The sequence below is a fragment of the Onychostoma macrolepis genome, chromosome 10 (assembly GCF_012432095.1).
Source record: "Onychostoma macrolepis isolate SWU-2019 chromosome 10, ASM1243209v1, whole genome shotgun sequence".
Taxonomy (NCBI): domain Eukaryota; kingdom Metazoa; phylum Chordata; class Actinopteri; order Cypriniformes; family Cyprinidae; genus Onychostoma; species Onychostoma macrolepis.
Window position 1 is genome coordinate 26001782 of NC_081164.1, and position 16666 is coordinate 26018447.

Consider the following 16666-nt stretch of genomic DNA (forward strand, 5'->3'; position numbering starts at 1 on the left):
ATAAGGCATGCAACATATATTTATGTTATATAATAATAATTATAATAAGAACATGGATAAATCATATATTGTCGTAGTCGTGTGTTTATTAGTCACGTTGAATCAATGAAAGCAGTTAAATCTTCTGTTTATTCAGCTACTGCTACAGGGATTTCTGTGGGGCGTATTTGGAGTTTCTCTGCACTGTAAAATATCAAAAGCTGAGAAAACTTAGAAGATTAAGGCAACCAGCTTCAGGAGATTTTTGAGTTTTCTCAACTTGTTGTATTCAGTTTATACAACAAAAAGGTGAGAGAACTCAAAAATCTCCTGAAGCTGGTTGCCTCAAACTTTTAAGTTTTCTCAACTTTTGATTTTTACAGTGTGGCCTTCGGATGGAGATTTACTGCTGCTCACAGAACCGCGCTTCCCTGACAAGATGCGCATGACAGTCGCAGCTTCACGATTGCGATTTCTTTGCGATTTATCATGCTGCCCTATGTAAATGTGTGATTTTTGGACGGAGACGGTATGAACGTCTGTCTGTGTGTTTGCAGGTGGAGTGGCTGAAGAACGAGGAGATCATCGACCCCGCTGACGACAGGAACTTCTACATCACCATCGACCACAACCTGATCATCAAACAGGCCCGTCTGTCCGACACCGCCAACTACACCTGCGTCGCCAAGAACATCGTGGCCAAACGCCGCAGCACGACGGCCACCGTCATCGTCTACGGTCAGTCTCAGTCAATTCATGAATCAACACGTTTATCTGTGTGTGTGAACCACAAGGACATGAGTTTATTTAACGTGTTTAGTACTTGATTTTCAGTTCAGTTTGATCTCAGTCAGTCAGTATGTTCACTCTTGATTGGAAAAAGTAGACTTCAGTGTTTTATAATGTAAATGTTGAAAATGTGGGTCTTGTTTGGCCTTAACTCACTGACACAAAGCTGGAGTTTTGGAGTGGTTCGTAGTGCGTTGCAAGGTTTTTTGTTTTTATTTTTATTCATTTGAATTGTATTATTTATTTATTTTATTTTAATTAATTTATTATTATTTATTATTTATTTATATTTTATTTTGCTAAGGTTTATTGTTATGTGGTTGCTTTATTTATTTATAGGGTGGTTTTAGGTGGTTGCTGGGTGTTTATTTATTTAATTTTTTGTTTGATTGTTTTATTTTTATTTATTTGTGTTTGTTTAATTGTATTTTTTTCTATTAGCTAAGGTTTTTGGAGTGGTTTAGAGTTCATTGCTATGTGGTGCCTAGTTTCAAGTGGTTGCTAGTTTATTATTTGTATTTTTAATTTATATTTATTTATTTTAAAGGGGGGTTTTGAGTTATTTCAGGTCATTTATTTATTTATTGTATTTTATTTATTTATTGTTTTTATTTTTATTTGTATTCTTTTATTTATTTATTGGGTGTTTTAGGTGGTTGCTAGGTGTTTGTTTGCTTATTTATTTATTTTTATTTGTTTGTTTGTATTTCATTATTTGCTAGAGTAGTTTGTAGTGCACTGAAACTGGTTTCAGTGTTTCACCTTGAAATCCTGATCATCTTTCTGTAGCTGTGATAGCACAAATGCAAAGTCCACGTTTGAAACTGATGCAAAACTTTGACCGGCTGCTCTGGTAGCTTGCGTTTTCTTCAGCGCGCCGCAGTCCGTCTCCTCTGAAGTTTCTTTTGGTCGGATCTTGCCGTGAAAATCCCTGGAGCTGGAAAATGTTCCTTTTAAGAACAGAAAGCCGCGCTGACAAGTTGGAAGCATTTTAACCCGCTGCTGCTTTGAGTGTTGAAGGAATAACTCGGTATAAACCCCCCACCACCCGCCCAAACGCAAATTCAAGGCTTTCACGAGGCTGACGGTTTGTGAAGTCGCACCGCGGCACCTGCGGTAAAGCGCAGATGAGTCTTTTAGGAGCTCTTCAACAAGTGAAAACAGCCCACCTGCTGCGATCGCTTACTGTTTTCCCTACAGATACAATCCCAGATCTGGCAAACAGATGTTTCCCTCTCCCGTGCTGTAATAAATTGACTTCTCTTGCTCGTCGTGAAGCTGATGCAATTATAAGCGCTCTCCGGTTCGCGCTGTAAGGTTGAGCTCTGTCATTGGTTTAGAGGGTAATAGGACGGGTCACTCAAGTGTGACTGGACGCCGCTTTAAATGAACAGTTCAGATAGAAATGAAAACACTTCATCATTTACTCACGCTCATATTGTGCACCAGTCAGAACTGAATTGAGGAATTACTTCAATTCCAGTTCAGCTCCTAATGGGAATTGAGGTGGCAAACTGATGCAGAATTGCATTTTGAATTTGAATGTAAGGAAGTAGAATTCAAAGAAATTCATATAAATCATTTCTCACTAGAAAAACACCATTTTTGAAAGCAAACTTTAAATCGAATGAATGGACGGATGGATGGATGGATGGATGGATAAATGGATGGACAGATGGATGGATGCGCTGATGGACGGATAGATGGTTTGATGGATGGATACATAGATGGGTAGATGGATGGATTGAAGGATAAATGGTTGGTTGGATGGATGGACGGATAATGGATACATAGATGGGTAGATAGATGGATTGATGGATGGATTGGTGGATAAATGGTTGGATGAATGGATAGACAGACGGATGGACTGTTTGTATCGTGTGGAAGAGGGGTGTGTAGGTGAGGGGCAGTGTTTCAGTGCTCTGGGGACTCGAGCTTCTCTCGGATGATGTAGGCATGGAGACACTAAACCACTCTCACTCACCGGATTAACACACAGCTTTACTCTGAGCTCTTTCTGCCCGTTATCACCGCACACCTCTGTCTTACTGTCCCGAGATGAAAGACAAGAAACGCTCTCCACGTGTGCTTCGGCTGAATCCAAGGGAAACTGTAAAAAAGGGCACAAATCTGTGATGGATTTCTGGAGACAAAAGGCCACAATCCCTCGCCTGCTCATTCAGGCCTGAACGCAGTCTGGGAGGACGAGAGCTTTGATCTCAGCTCATCCGCAGGAGAAATGAACCACAATCCTTCCTTCAGAGCAGCTCCATCACACACACGTGTGTCAGAGAAGCCAAACTCCATCATCACCACCACCACAGAAGAACGGGGAGCAAATGCCTCTTAAAGTAATAGTTCATCCAAAAAAAATAACAAAAAACACGATTGTGAGGACAAAAAGAAATGTGAGATATAAACTCACAATTGTGTGAGAAAAGTGAATTGTGGGATATAAACTCGCGATTGTGAGGAAAAATCTGAATTATGAGATATACACTAACAATTGGGAGAAAATGGTCTGAATTGTTAGACATAAACTCGCGATCGCAATGAAAAGTCTGAATTGTGAGATATAAAATCAAGATTGTCAGGAAAAGTCTGAATTGTGAGATAAACTCATGATTGTGAGGGAAAAAATGAATTGTGAGATCTAACTCACAATTGTATGAAAAAAGTGAATTGTGAGATATAAACTTACGATTATCAGGAAAAAGTCTGAACTTTGAGATATAAACTCACAATTATGTGAAAAAAGTGAATGGTTGGATATAAACCTATGATTGTGAGGGAAAAAAGTCTGAATTGTGAGAATACATTTGCAATTACTTATTTTTATTTTATTTTATCATTTTATTATATATTATATTATATAATTTAATTTTTTCTGTGGTGGAAACAAGTTTGCACATCATGTTCCAAACTTGTATGACTTTCTTGGAAGGCAAAGAGTTAAGGTCCCACTTTATATTAGGTGGCTTTAACTACTATGTACTTACATCAAAAAAATAAGTACTTATTGTGTTCATATTGTATTGCAAAACACTTTTGCTGCTATTGATGTGGGATACGGGTGGTTAGGGACAGGTTTGGTGGTTTGGGTAGGTTTAAGGGTGGGTCAACAGTGTAATTATAAATGTAATTACAGAAATTAAATACAGATGTAACTACATATAGGTATTTTTAAAAATATAAGTACAATGTAAAAACATGTATGTACACAATAAGTGCATTGTATCAAATGATTAATTTAAATGTAAGTACATAGTAGTTAAGGCCACCTAATATAAAGTGGGACTGTTACTGCTTCTTTTAAAATGATTTAGAAAAATCACATAAAAATCAGATTTGCGCTCAAGCGTATTGCGTCTTTCAAATGTCACTTGTGTTTTGATTTGTTCACTCGGCTTCAGTCACTGTCTCATTATATCCTGCTGATCATCTCCTGTCGTGTTCCACTGAAGAAACCTGTCAAGCCTGATGGGACGTTTGTTTCGGGGTGAATTATTGCTCTAAGTGTTGTTTCAGGTTCTGCTTGTTGTGATAAACGGAGAGCCATTCGCTATCACAGCAACAGTCACCTCTTGTCACTGATTGATTGAGAGAGGAATCAGTGCTGCTGTACACGAGTCTCAGCGATAGTGTCTGTTTCCCTCGGCTCTCCGTAATGAATGAGTGAGTGAGTGGTTATAGTTCACCGGTCTGTGTTTCCCGCTGCAGTGAACGGCGGCTGGTCGACGTGGACGGAGTGGTCAGTGTGCAGCAGTCGCTGTGGGCGGGGCTATCAGAAGAGAACACGCAGCTGCACCAATCCCGCGCCTCTGAACGGAGGAGCCATCTGTGAGGGTCAGGCCATCCAGAAACTGGCCTGTAACCCGCTCTGTCCAGGTACCACAGCGCTGGTGTTTTCAACCGCTGATGCCAGAGTGCTGGCTGGTGGCCGATAACTTCTGATGTAGTGTAATCAATAGATGCAATTTACAATTGATTTAAAAAACATACAAATAAATTCAATTCAATTTAATGTAATTTTCAAAAAAATACAATTTAATAGCATAAATAAATACATTTAAGTGTTTAAATAATTACCTCACAGTGTATCTCACACATTTTCAGTGTGTTCTCAACTTATATTATAATTTATTATATTGCATTTTGTGCATTTTAACTTTTTTAAAGTTGGTATCTGTATAATAATTTTAGTAATTAACAATTAGATTTTGTTTTTTAATGAATAGGTTTAATAGAATAAATCCTTATTTCAATAAAGTGGTCTCATACCTATATTATATTATATTATAAAGTATTTTTCATGTGACTTTACAAATTGTTATCTGCATACTTTGAGTAATTTATCATTTGAATTTGTAATTGTTATTATTATTTACATTTTTAAATCTTTAAATAAATAGGATTAAATATGATAAATAAATATTTATTTAAATTTTTAAATCCCACATTTTCAATTTAGTCTCAAATATTATTATATTATATTGTATTGTATTGTATTGTATTTTTCCATTTCCCATTTTCCATTAAAGGTTGTTATACATAATGGTTTGAATAATTTAGAGTTAGTATTTGTAAAATAAAAAGATTTATTGGTTATATAAATCTTTATTTAAAGAAAAATCCCACATTTTCAGTGCTGTCTCAAATATTGTATCATATTATATTACATTACATTATAGCAACTAAGAATTAGATATTAGATACGTTTTACTGTACTTATATGATTTAATATATATATATATATATATATATATATATATATATTTTTTTTTTTTTTTTTTTTAATGTATATTTGAAAAATATTTGAAATGTTTGAAGATTGAAAAATATTCGGAGAAGGCAGTGACTGTTATCCATGTTCGCTGTGGTGTGCTGTGTTTGCTGCAGTGGACGGCCTGTGGACGGAGTGGAGCAAGTGGTCGCCGTGTGGGACAGAGTGCACTCACTGGAGACGGCGCGAGTGCAGCGCTCCGGCCCCCAAAAATGGCGGCAAGGACTGCGAGGGAATGGTGCTGCAGTCCAAGAACTGTACAGATGGGCTCTGTATGCAGAGTGAGTGCCACCCTACCTCCTCCTCCTCCTCCTCCTCCTCTTCCTCCTTATACAGGCCTTCTCACCATCCACAAATCCCATATCACTCCTCAGATACGCTTTCACCCGTTCTACCCATCATGCACTGCCAAAAATCAGTGCTTTTATTTCGGCTTCCAGTTAAAATATCAAAACATCCTCAAAATGAGACCTGTTTTTAGAGTGCTTTTGCATGTTTTAAGTGCAAACCTAACAAAATATACTGGGTTTTATTATTAAAATTAAAAGAAATAATAGGATAAGAAAATAAACTTCTCTGTGTTCTCTAAAAACAGGTCTTATCTTACATATGTGACCCTGGACCACAAAACCAGTCATTAGGGTCAATTTTTTTTAATTCATACATCATCATCTGTATAAATAATCTTTCCATTGATGTCTGGTTTGTTAGGATCGGACAATATTTGGCTGAGATACAACTATTTGAAAACCTGGTACCAGAGGGTGCAAAAAAATCGAAATATTGAGAAAATCGCCTTTAAAGTTTTCCAAATTAAGTTGTTAGCAATGCATATTACTAATCAAAAATGAAGTTTTGATATATTTACGGTAGGAAGTTTACAAAATATCTTCATGGAACATGATCTTTACTTAATATCCTAATGATTTTTGGCATAAAAGAGAAATGGATAATTTTGACCCATACAATGTATTTTTGGCTATTGCTACAAATATACCCCAGCGACTTAAGACTGGTTTTGTGCTCCAGGGTCACATATATTTACTTGAGAAAGAAAATAGTCTTGTTTTAGGGATGTTTCCATATTTTTATAGACTGATGGAGAATGTGATGTGTCTTCTGATGGATTGGATTGACGCAGATGTCAGTGTTGGAGAAACACTGTGTCTTTGTTGGTCGTGTAAATATAGTCTGTGATGTGAAACTCCACACGCCGTCCAGCATTCAGCAGCTATATTTAAAATAATGATAAGTGATTATATCGTACTTACACAAAGTTTCATAATTGCTCCATGTCTATGATTACTATGATTTGGACCCTATTTTAAAAAGCGCAGGAGTCCGAGACAGAGAGAGAGGAAAATCACAGACTCTCTCAGCTGTTTTTCTTGTGAAGGCAATTAAACGTGTTGACAAGCCGTTTTATGATTCCTCAACTCTTACAAAGGATGTTTTAAGCTCATATAAGTGGAAAAACAGAAAATAAAAACTCTTCTAGCTGTTTTTCTTCTGAAATCATTCATTTAAAGCAGAGATGACAAAATTGGTCATTTGATTTGGCAGTCCATGTCATACAAAAAATACAAAAATATAGGGAGAAAAAAACATGACATTGAAGCATATCTTCAATTCTTTTCTATATTTTTAACTTTACAATATTTTAAACAATAAGTTATAATTATAAAACAATAAGTTTTTTTTTTTAATTTTAAAAATGTAGTACATTTATATAAATATTATAAATTAGTATAGTATAGTTGAATGTGATGAATAAAAGCAGTCTAATTAAATGCCATTGAAGCATATCTTTATTTCTAATTTATTTTAGTTTTAACTTTTTTTTGCATTGAACTGTAAAAAACAAAGAATTAAAAAATTTAATTTAAAAAAGAATAATAATAGTTGAATTATTTTTGTGTAATTGTTTTAAAAATTCTAAAATTAATTAATTTTAATATTTAAAAAATTAGATATAATGCAACATTCATTTTAAGCCCACACCCCTCAATCAACTTTGATTTGAGGCCTTTCGTATTAAAAAGTAAAACCTAAAATTAATCATTTTGTCATCTTTTACTCATGTTCCAAACCTGTAGACTGGCTTTCTGCTGTGAAACACAAAAGAAGAAGTTTAGCACGCTGCTCTTTTCCATGCAGTAGAAGCATATAGAGATCTGTCAGGATCCATGAAGGACAAAGAACCTCAGACTACTTTTATAGTAGTTGTTTCTTGTCTGTTTTGGATCCCAGCATGCAGCAGTCACTGAAAAGAGCTGCGTGAAGCAGTAAAAGCAACAGCGGACGAGTCTGACGAGTGAGTGAATGATGGCAAAGGCTTTACATTAGCTCCAGCAGCTCGGTGGGAAAATGCAAAGCATTCCAGCTGCGGTCGGGACGGGATCGTTTCCCATGTTTTTCTGTTTAGTTCATCCAGTCAAACAGTAACTTGAGTCTCTGCTGTTTGCCATTGATTATACATGCAGAGGTTGTGAAGGCCAGAGGAGATTTGAAACCAAATGTTTCCCTCTTCTGAAGAGACGCGGCCGTGTTTATCTGCTAATCCTCCCTTCACTCGCATCTCTCTCTCTCTCTGTCTGTCTATGTCTCTCGCTCAGAAAACGATAACGCAGGCTGGCAGCAACTGCAAATACAAAAGCGTTTCTTCAGTAATAAATGCGTTTGTTGAGGGCAAAACGGCGTCTGTTTGCTTTAATAAACGCAGAGTTTCATATTCATTTTGATTAGGTCATGAAAATGAAATGACCAGGGGTCGCGGAGATGCGGAGCAGATTGAATCAAACGTTGTTAATGATAATCAGGAATCTAATTACCCGTTTGATTTTAGCGTATAAATGATGAGCGAGTGTTAATCGGAGTATTGATCGGAGGCTCAGAGGTCCGTCTGCATGCGTCTGATGCTTCTTAGACTTCAGAAATGTTTCTTCATAAGTTTTCAATGCATCATGGGAAGATTTATAATGCGTTATATGTTTATTGAATTATTGTAGTGTAGACGCAGTGAATGCGGTAATACCGTAGTACAGTGATGGTATATCATGGTACTTTAGAATGTAGAATGGTACGGATTGATTACAATCATATACTTCAAGTTTGGAATAATTAAAAAAAAAATTGTTTTTGAAAGAAGTCTCTTGGGCTCATTAAGACTACATTTATTTGATTAAAATTGCATTAAAAACATTAGAATTGTGAAATATTATTACAATGTAAAATAGCTGTTTTCTATGTGAATATGTGTTAAAATGTAATTTATTTCTGTGATCAAAGCTTAATTTTCAGCATCATTACTCCAGTCTTCAGTGTCACATGATCCTCCAGAAATCCTTGTAATATGCTGCTTAAGAAACATTTCTGATTATTATCAATATTACAAATATTAGTATTTTTAATCTTTTTTTTTTTCAGTATGTTTTAATAAGACAATTAATATAGGATTATTTTGCATCGTGGCAATTAATCACATTTCCCCCAAAATTATCATTAGTGTAATGACAAAACTTGATTAATATTCATTTTTGCATTTTAATACATATATAATACATTTTAATTATTACTTTAGTTGCTTTAAGCATTTTTTTTAAAATATATATTTTTGCATAAATTATATTGAACTGATTTTGCTACTCAAATATTTCTTATTATTATTAAAATTTAAAACAGTTTTTAGACTTTTGCAATGTTTCTATATATATATATATATATATATATATATATATATATATGTGTGTGTATATATCGTATATATTAAAATAATATACGATTATTTAGCATTGTGACAATTAATCACATTTCCCACCAAAATGATCATTAGTGTAACTATATTTATTAAATATAAATAAAATAAGTTATAATAAATTTTAAATAATAAGCTAAATAAATGATTAGAATAAATTAAATTATTTTATTCATTTTGCATTTAAACAATTTTTCAATAGTTTTGTGGGTATTTTTAAATATATATTTTATGAAGAAAATTATATCAGCTGCTCAAGAAACATTTCTTAATATCAATATTGAAAACAGCTGCTTTTAGACTTCTTTCATCAGTTTTATAAGATTAAGGTTCTGGTTTCTAAGGTTTGGCTCTGGTCTGTGTCCTAAAACGTAGTATATTACCACGGTGTGTTGGTTGAGTTGTTAACCGAGCTTTCAGGAATGGCTGTGATCTCAGATATTGAAGTCATTTCTCTGCCATTTGAATTTTCCTATTCTCTCAGTGAAATGCATTGTGGAGCATTAGTCCTGCGCAGATTGATGGCCAGTTTGCGAGGAATATAAAACCCATAACGTTATAGATTTAGGCTCACTTCCCCTGATTGATTTTTCCCCTTTCTCCAGCTAAAAGGGTGAAACCACTTATGTGCATGCTAATGATGGCTTCAGCGGCCGTTTAGCAGAAATCCACATTATCTGAAAGCTCACATTATTGCAAATATCATTGGACGTGAATTACATTTGATACGTGAACTCTGCTCGTCCAGCAGGAGCGCGGTTCATGCCGTTAGGAAGCGTTTATGGGACGTTTCCTCTGCACTAATGGCATCTTCCAGTCGGCGTTAGAAAGCGATTTTCTTTTTGAGTCGGTAAAGTGCTCAAATTGTGTTTCGGCTGCAGTGCAGATTGAATTTGAAGCGTTTCTCTCTATAGTTTTAACCTTTGGCGCTGTAGCTGTGAATCGTGCGCTCGATCGCTCGTCCGCTCCGTTTGTGTCTTGCTTTATGATGTTGCTTTGCTTACTTAACGCACAGACAGATGACATTTTCTTGACATATCGATCTGCAGAAAGGGCACGACAAGCACAAGGGCAAACGCCGGCTTTTTCTTCCAGAAACTGGATCTTGTGCAAATTTTTGCAGCATGAAACCTAATACTTGCAGCGATGCCCTCACCTTTATATGAGGAGAAAGAAGACACTAATACAAAACACAGTGGTTTTCTTTGAGTAGCATGTAAATAACACGGTAAATTACTATGGACATCATTCAGTATGTATCAAGAGTACACCAGCAGAATATATTTAGCATATACAGTTTAATCTGTTGAGTTGGAATTAAATTGGGCATCCGTTTTGCTGGTTTGGTTGCCCAGTCTGGTTTATTGTGGCGATTTTAAAGGGGTTTGGGGTTTGTATCAAGCCTGTGCAAACCATACCAACAGACTCTGTGACCAAAGCAGTTTAGACTAGACAGTCTGTGGTGGTTTTTGTCACCCGGTCTGGTTTGTTTAGCTGGTTTCTGAAGGTTTTTTTTGGTCTTAAACCAGCTAAGACCAGCTTAGATTTATATTTATGCTTTTGTGACAGTATTTTCATGACATTTAGCCCCCAATTCTCATTAGTGTAGTGCAAAAAAAAACAAAAACACAATGATGGATTATTTTTAATTATGTTTAGTAAGTATTTATAGATCAAGATCTTTTTTTTTGGATAGCATTTATTTATTTGTTTGTTTGTTTATGTAATTATTTATTTAAAAAATTCAGTGAATAACAAAAACAAAAGCTGAATTTGAACTGTTTAGTTGACATTGAAGTAATCAGGTTTCATTGTGTTCATGCAAAATATACATTTCTTTTCATGTCTTCATTTTGGGTTGTAACGTGACCTGAACATGCAAAATTATATTATATTTGACATTGTTATATATTATTATTGTTACATTATATATAAATGGCATATACAATACAAAAATAATAATAATAATAAATAAATAAATTATTTGTTTATTGTTTTGTTAGTATTTATACATAATTTTAGTTTATATTGGACTTGCAAAAATAAAAATAAATGAATATATGAATTAAATTTATATTTTTGTATTGTGACATTATTTTCATGGCAGTTTCCCTTTCTCATTAGTGTAATGCAAAACAACCAACCAAATAAATAATAATAATAATACATTTTGTATCATTTTGTATTTATACATTATCTAATTTTCATTTTAATTTTTCACTTTTTTTGTATATAAATAAATTATTTAAATCATTACATTATTTAAATTTTTTTTTTTTAATGAGCGGTTTAATTGACATGGAAATAATGTCATAGTGGTCCTCTATCAGTTTTCGTTATGTTTATGTAAAATTGAATTTCTTTCTTTTTTATCTTTAATTTTGGGCTGTAATGTGACTTGAACGTGTTTGTGAGATTCATAGGTTAATTTCAGGCAGACACACAGCAGACGGGTCAAAGGTCACACGCATCTGTGTTTCTCTCTGCCTCGTCTGATCACATGCACATAAACGCTCCATCCATCAGCACATTGATTTCCCTGTCCATCGACGTATCTACCCGTCTGAGGCTTCATCGTCAGACCGTTTTCTACATCCAAACGTGTCTTCGGCGTAGAGCTGCACGGTTAATCGTTAAAAGATTGTGATTTCAATTCAGACACCCAATGCGATCCCATTTTTAAATGACGCTGATTTGCTTGTGTCTATTAAACCTTTGAAAAAATCATACTGGTACATTCAGATCTGCGTTCGTGCTGCCGCTGACAAAGAGAGCAGACAGTTATCATGTTTAGGTAAGAAACAGCTTCACAAACAGTCTTTTCAACTTTTCAACTATCTTACAGTCATTCATATTATCACAGAAAAACTGGGATGAAAGTATATAGTTAACAGATATAAACACTGATGTCTATGGAAGCGATCAAAATAGAGCAAGTCATCTTTTGAAAGTAACTTGCGCTTTAAATAACGTTTGTGTTGATTACATTGTTTCTCCACTAGGTGGCGACAAGTGTTAAAAATGTATTTGTCATTGAATCATTCATTCAAGAGATTCGTTCAAAAACGCTGATTCATCCAGTAATGAAACAAATGAAGTATTTATGAGTCATTGAATCATTCATGCAAACCACTTTTTCATGATTTTAATATAAAAAAATTGGTGTATTAAATATATTTTAAAAACATATAAATTGAAATGTTTATATGGTCTGTCAATATATAATTCATACATAAATCATTCAAAATAGTGTGAGGCAATAATATTTTGTGGCACATTTTGTTTAGTTCAGAATTATGGGAGAATCATGATCTCTACTTGAGACCAAAAAAAAAATTGTGATTCTCAATTTATCCAGAATCGTGCAGCTCTACTTCGGCATCTTTTCATTCATGCAGTTTCACTCAACTTCCTTCTTCAGTAGAAAGTGCAGGAAAGAAAGCTGCTGCACCGAAGCGTGTGATGGAAATGCAGCCCTGCAGCGCTCTCGATATGCAGATACGCTGGAGTCTTCGGCCCCGTCGGGCTCCTGGAGTCAGTGTGGTTGTGATTTAGGGCCGTAGCTCATGCTACATTAGCGGGCGGCTCTTCTCTAATAGCGTCCAGCTCGCAGAGTGCAGCTGATTCCTCATGTCCGTGTGTCAGATGGGAAGCTGCGAGGGCTTTTGACTCATTGACTCCAGGACTGTTTATCAGCTTAAAACCATCCATCCCACTGGCTCGTTAGTCCTAATGAAGCACTAAAACGCGGCTGACGGATAACAGCGTTTGCTCGTGCATCGTTTGTCTGCAGGAAGAGTCCAGGAGAGGCTAAAAGTGACACCAAATGGAGAAGAATCGTCCGTGGTATCCCTCATCGCTCATGTCTTTGTTGATTTTGTTCAATCCGATTGTGTTGAATTTGATTTCCATCCCTCACCCTCCATCCCTCCCTCTCTCCCGAAGGTTCCTTATATCAGAAGTCCTCCGAACCCACAGACAAGAGCAATGCTCTGCCACATCCATGTGAGTCCTTCATTTCATTGATTTCTGTTTGCATGCATCTCCAAACCTTCCTCAGTTCCTCCTTATTCTTTTTCTCTTTTTATACCATCTCATTTTCCTTCTTAAGAATCTGAAAAAAACAGCTTAAACTAGTCTAAGATTGTCTAAACTAGTCTCTAAACTGACTTAGACCGAAAGTTTTTCCAAAACTTGATTCAAACCAAAACCCTTCTAAAACCAACTAAACAGAGCAGACTGAGGGCCAAATTATTTTAGACTAGACAGTTTAAGGAGGTTAGATGAACTTCTAGGCTTGATACAGGCAAAACTGACTGGACTAGACAGTCTAAGGTGGTTTGCTCACCAAGTCTGGTCTGTTTTGCGTTTTAGAGGGGTTTTGGGTTTTAATCGAAGCTTGTGTGACCATTTAAACCAGTTTACACCAGCTTAGACCAGCAAAACAGACAGAATAAATATTTAAGCTGGTCTGAACTGGCTGAGACAGTCACCTATGCTTGATTCAAGCCCAAAACCCTTCTAAAACCAGCAAAACAGACCCAACTGGGTGATCAAGTCATCGTAGACTAGACAGTTTAGGATGGTTAGATGGACTCCTAAGCTTGATGCAAGCAAAACAGACCGAACCAGACAGTCTAAGGTGGTTCGGTCACCAAGTCCCGTCTTGTTTTGCTGGTTTTAGAGGGGTTTTGGGTTTTAATCTAAGCTTGGGTGACCATTTAAACCATCTTAGACCAGCAAAGCAGACCAGAATACATGTTTAAGCTGGTCTGAACTGGCTTAGATGGTCTCCCAAGCTTAATACAAGCCTAAAACCAGCAAAACAGACCACACTGAGTGACCAAGTCATCGTAGACTAGACCTTTTAAGGAGGTTAGATGAACTCCTAGGCCCTGATGCAAGCAAAACAGACCAGACTAGACGGATTAAGGTGGTTTGGTCACATAGCCCAGTCTGTTTTGCTGGTTTTAGAAGGGTTTTGGGCTTGTATCTAAGCTTGGGTGACCATTTAAACCAGCTTAGAACAGCTGAGACCAGCAAAACATACCATAAAATGTGACCAAAACTAGACAGTCTAAGGTGATTTGACAGTCTTATCTAGATTAGATGATCACCTTGGCTTAAAACCAGAAAACAGACCAGACTTGGTGACCAAAACTCTGTACACTAGAGAGTCTTAGTTGGTTTGCTGATCTAAGCTGGATTAGATGGTCACCGAGGCTTAACCGCTTCTAAAACCACAAAACAGACCAAACCACTGTAAACTAGATCTAATATGGTTTTCCGGTCTAAAGTTGCTTAGATTGACTCCTAGGCTTGATACAAGCAAAACAGGCCAGACTGTCTAGTCTGGTCTGTTTTGCGAGTTTTAGAAAGGTTTTTGGCTTGTAGTGAGCCTGAGAGACCATCTAAACCAGCTAAGACCAGTAAAACAGACCAGAATATGTGACCAAAACTCTGTACACTAGACAGTCTAAGGAGGTTTGACAGTCTGATCTGGATTACATGGTCATCTAGGCTTATAACCAGAAAACAAAACAGACCAGACTAGACAGTCGAAGGCGGATTGGTCACCTACAGTAGTCGGGTCTGTTTTGCTGGTTTGTCAAAGCCCAAAACCCTTCTAAAACCAGCAAGCAATAGGTAACCAAACCACCTTAGACTGTCTAGTCTGGTCTGTTTTGCTTGTATCAAGCCTAGAAGTCCATCTAAGCCAGTTTAGACCAGCACACCACATTAGACTGTCTAGTCTACAATCATTCGGTCACCCAGTCTGGTCTGTTTTGCTGGTTTTAGAGGGGTTTTGGGCTTGCATCAAGCCTGGGAGACCATTTAAACCAACTTAGACCAGCTGAGACCAGTAAAACAGACCAGTAAAACGTGACCAAAACACCTTAGACTTTCCAGGTTTGTTCACATGGTCTGATCTGTTTAGCTGGTTTTAGAAGGAGTTTGGGATTGTATCAAGCCTGGGAGACCATCTAAACTTAGACTGTCTAGTGTAACGTAGTTTTCTCATCCATTCTCTTTAGAGGGGTTTTGTACTTGTCTCAAGTCCGGGATAAAAGTTCAGACCAGTAAACCACTTTAGACTGTCTAGTGTATGGTGGTTTGTTCTGTTTAGCTGGTTTTAGATGGTTTTTGTGCTTGTATCAAGCCTAGGAGAATAGCTAAGGCCAGATAAGCTCAGAAAACAACCGTAGACTGGTTTAAGCTGCACACAGCTGTTTATTTACAATATTAACTCTTCATACCACACATTTAAAGTGATAATCCACCCAAAAATGAAATTCTGACATAATTTTCTCACCCTCATGTCATTCCAAACACAAACGTCTCAGTGTTTTTGTTCATGCAATGAAAGTCAGTGATCTTCAAAATATGTTTCCTCTATTAAGTCATACAGGTTTGTTCATTTCTGAGTGATCTGTTGCTTCGAAGTACAGAAACAGACAGTATAGAGGGTAAATAGACGGCTTCATCGGGTGCACGCGCCTGGCCCGAAGTTAATTTCCGGTCTGTATTTATCATTCTGGCTAGTGCTACAAACGCAGTTAAAGTGTTGAGTAATGAAGTTGGGCTCAGGTGGTTGTGCTGTGGGATGTGTTTCTCAAACATTTATTTATTTGTGGCTTGAATAAACATGAGCACGTACTGCACGTTTAAAAATTAAACCGAGGCTCGGGTGTTTTTATATCACTGTATTTCTGAAGGAAGACTGTCTTTAGAAAATTTTCAATGTCATTTTCATTTCATCTCAGCACTGCTTTGTGTACAGCCGTTACCGGGGAAACCTCTATTTCTCCCACTTTAAAGCACCTCCTGCTGGCAGAGAATGAATTTGCATTTTCAATAAGTCCGTCTGATTTACGCAGCAAACTTATTTTGCTTGTTTTCTAAAATGATCTACTCTAGAGGGACTTAGCTGTTGTTATTGATTCTATTTGGAAGTCTACCAGAAGTTAAGTTAGGGCCACAAAAGCGCGCATGTGCAGTAACGTTTGTTTATGTTGTTGCCGTTGAAACCATCTATAAGGTGAGGTAAATGGAAAAATTTAAAGAACCGAATTAGGTTAAAGCTCGATTTGCTGGTAATGTTAATGAAATGAACTCTGGAACTGTGTGTCTCTTCTCTAGTCCTGAAGCCCTGGGCATCTCTTTCACACATGGCTGCTGTGATCGCCGGCTGAGGAAATGTGTCTGTCTCTCGGCCGTCTCTCCAGCGTAACCGCTCAATAATGCTTTTTATTTCCACCCTGTTTTCCTCTCTCTCTCTCTCTCTCTCTCTCTTTCTCTACCTATAGTCCCTCATGTTCAAAGAAACGTATTAATCTCAGCGATACATTTTAATGCTTTCC

At 36.5% G+C, this 16666-nt stretch overlaps 1 protein-coding gene across 3 annotated transcripts in view; it reads left to right on the plus strand.

Moving 5' to 3' along the window:
• unc5cb (unc-5 netrin receptor Cb) overlaps nucleotides 1–16666 on the plus strand; it is a 217120-nt gene that overhangs the window by 158703 nt on the left and 41751 nt on the right. For 2 of the 3 annotated variants that reach the window (XM_058789296.1, XM_058789298.1), the window contains exons 5-8: nucleotides 537–717; nucleotides 4489–4656; nucleotides 5668–5832; nucleotides 13251–13310. In XM_058789296.1, the coding sequence (XP_058645279.1) occupies nucleotides 537–717; nucleotides 4489–4656; nucleotides 5668–5832; nucleotides 13251–13310 (574 nt within the window). The remainder of the gene's footprint in view (nucleotides 1–536; nucleotides 718–4488; nucleotides 4657–5667; nucleotides 5833–13250; nucleotides 13311–16666) is intronic. The other variant, XM_058789297.1, reaches the window with a different exon arrangement.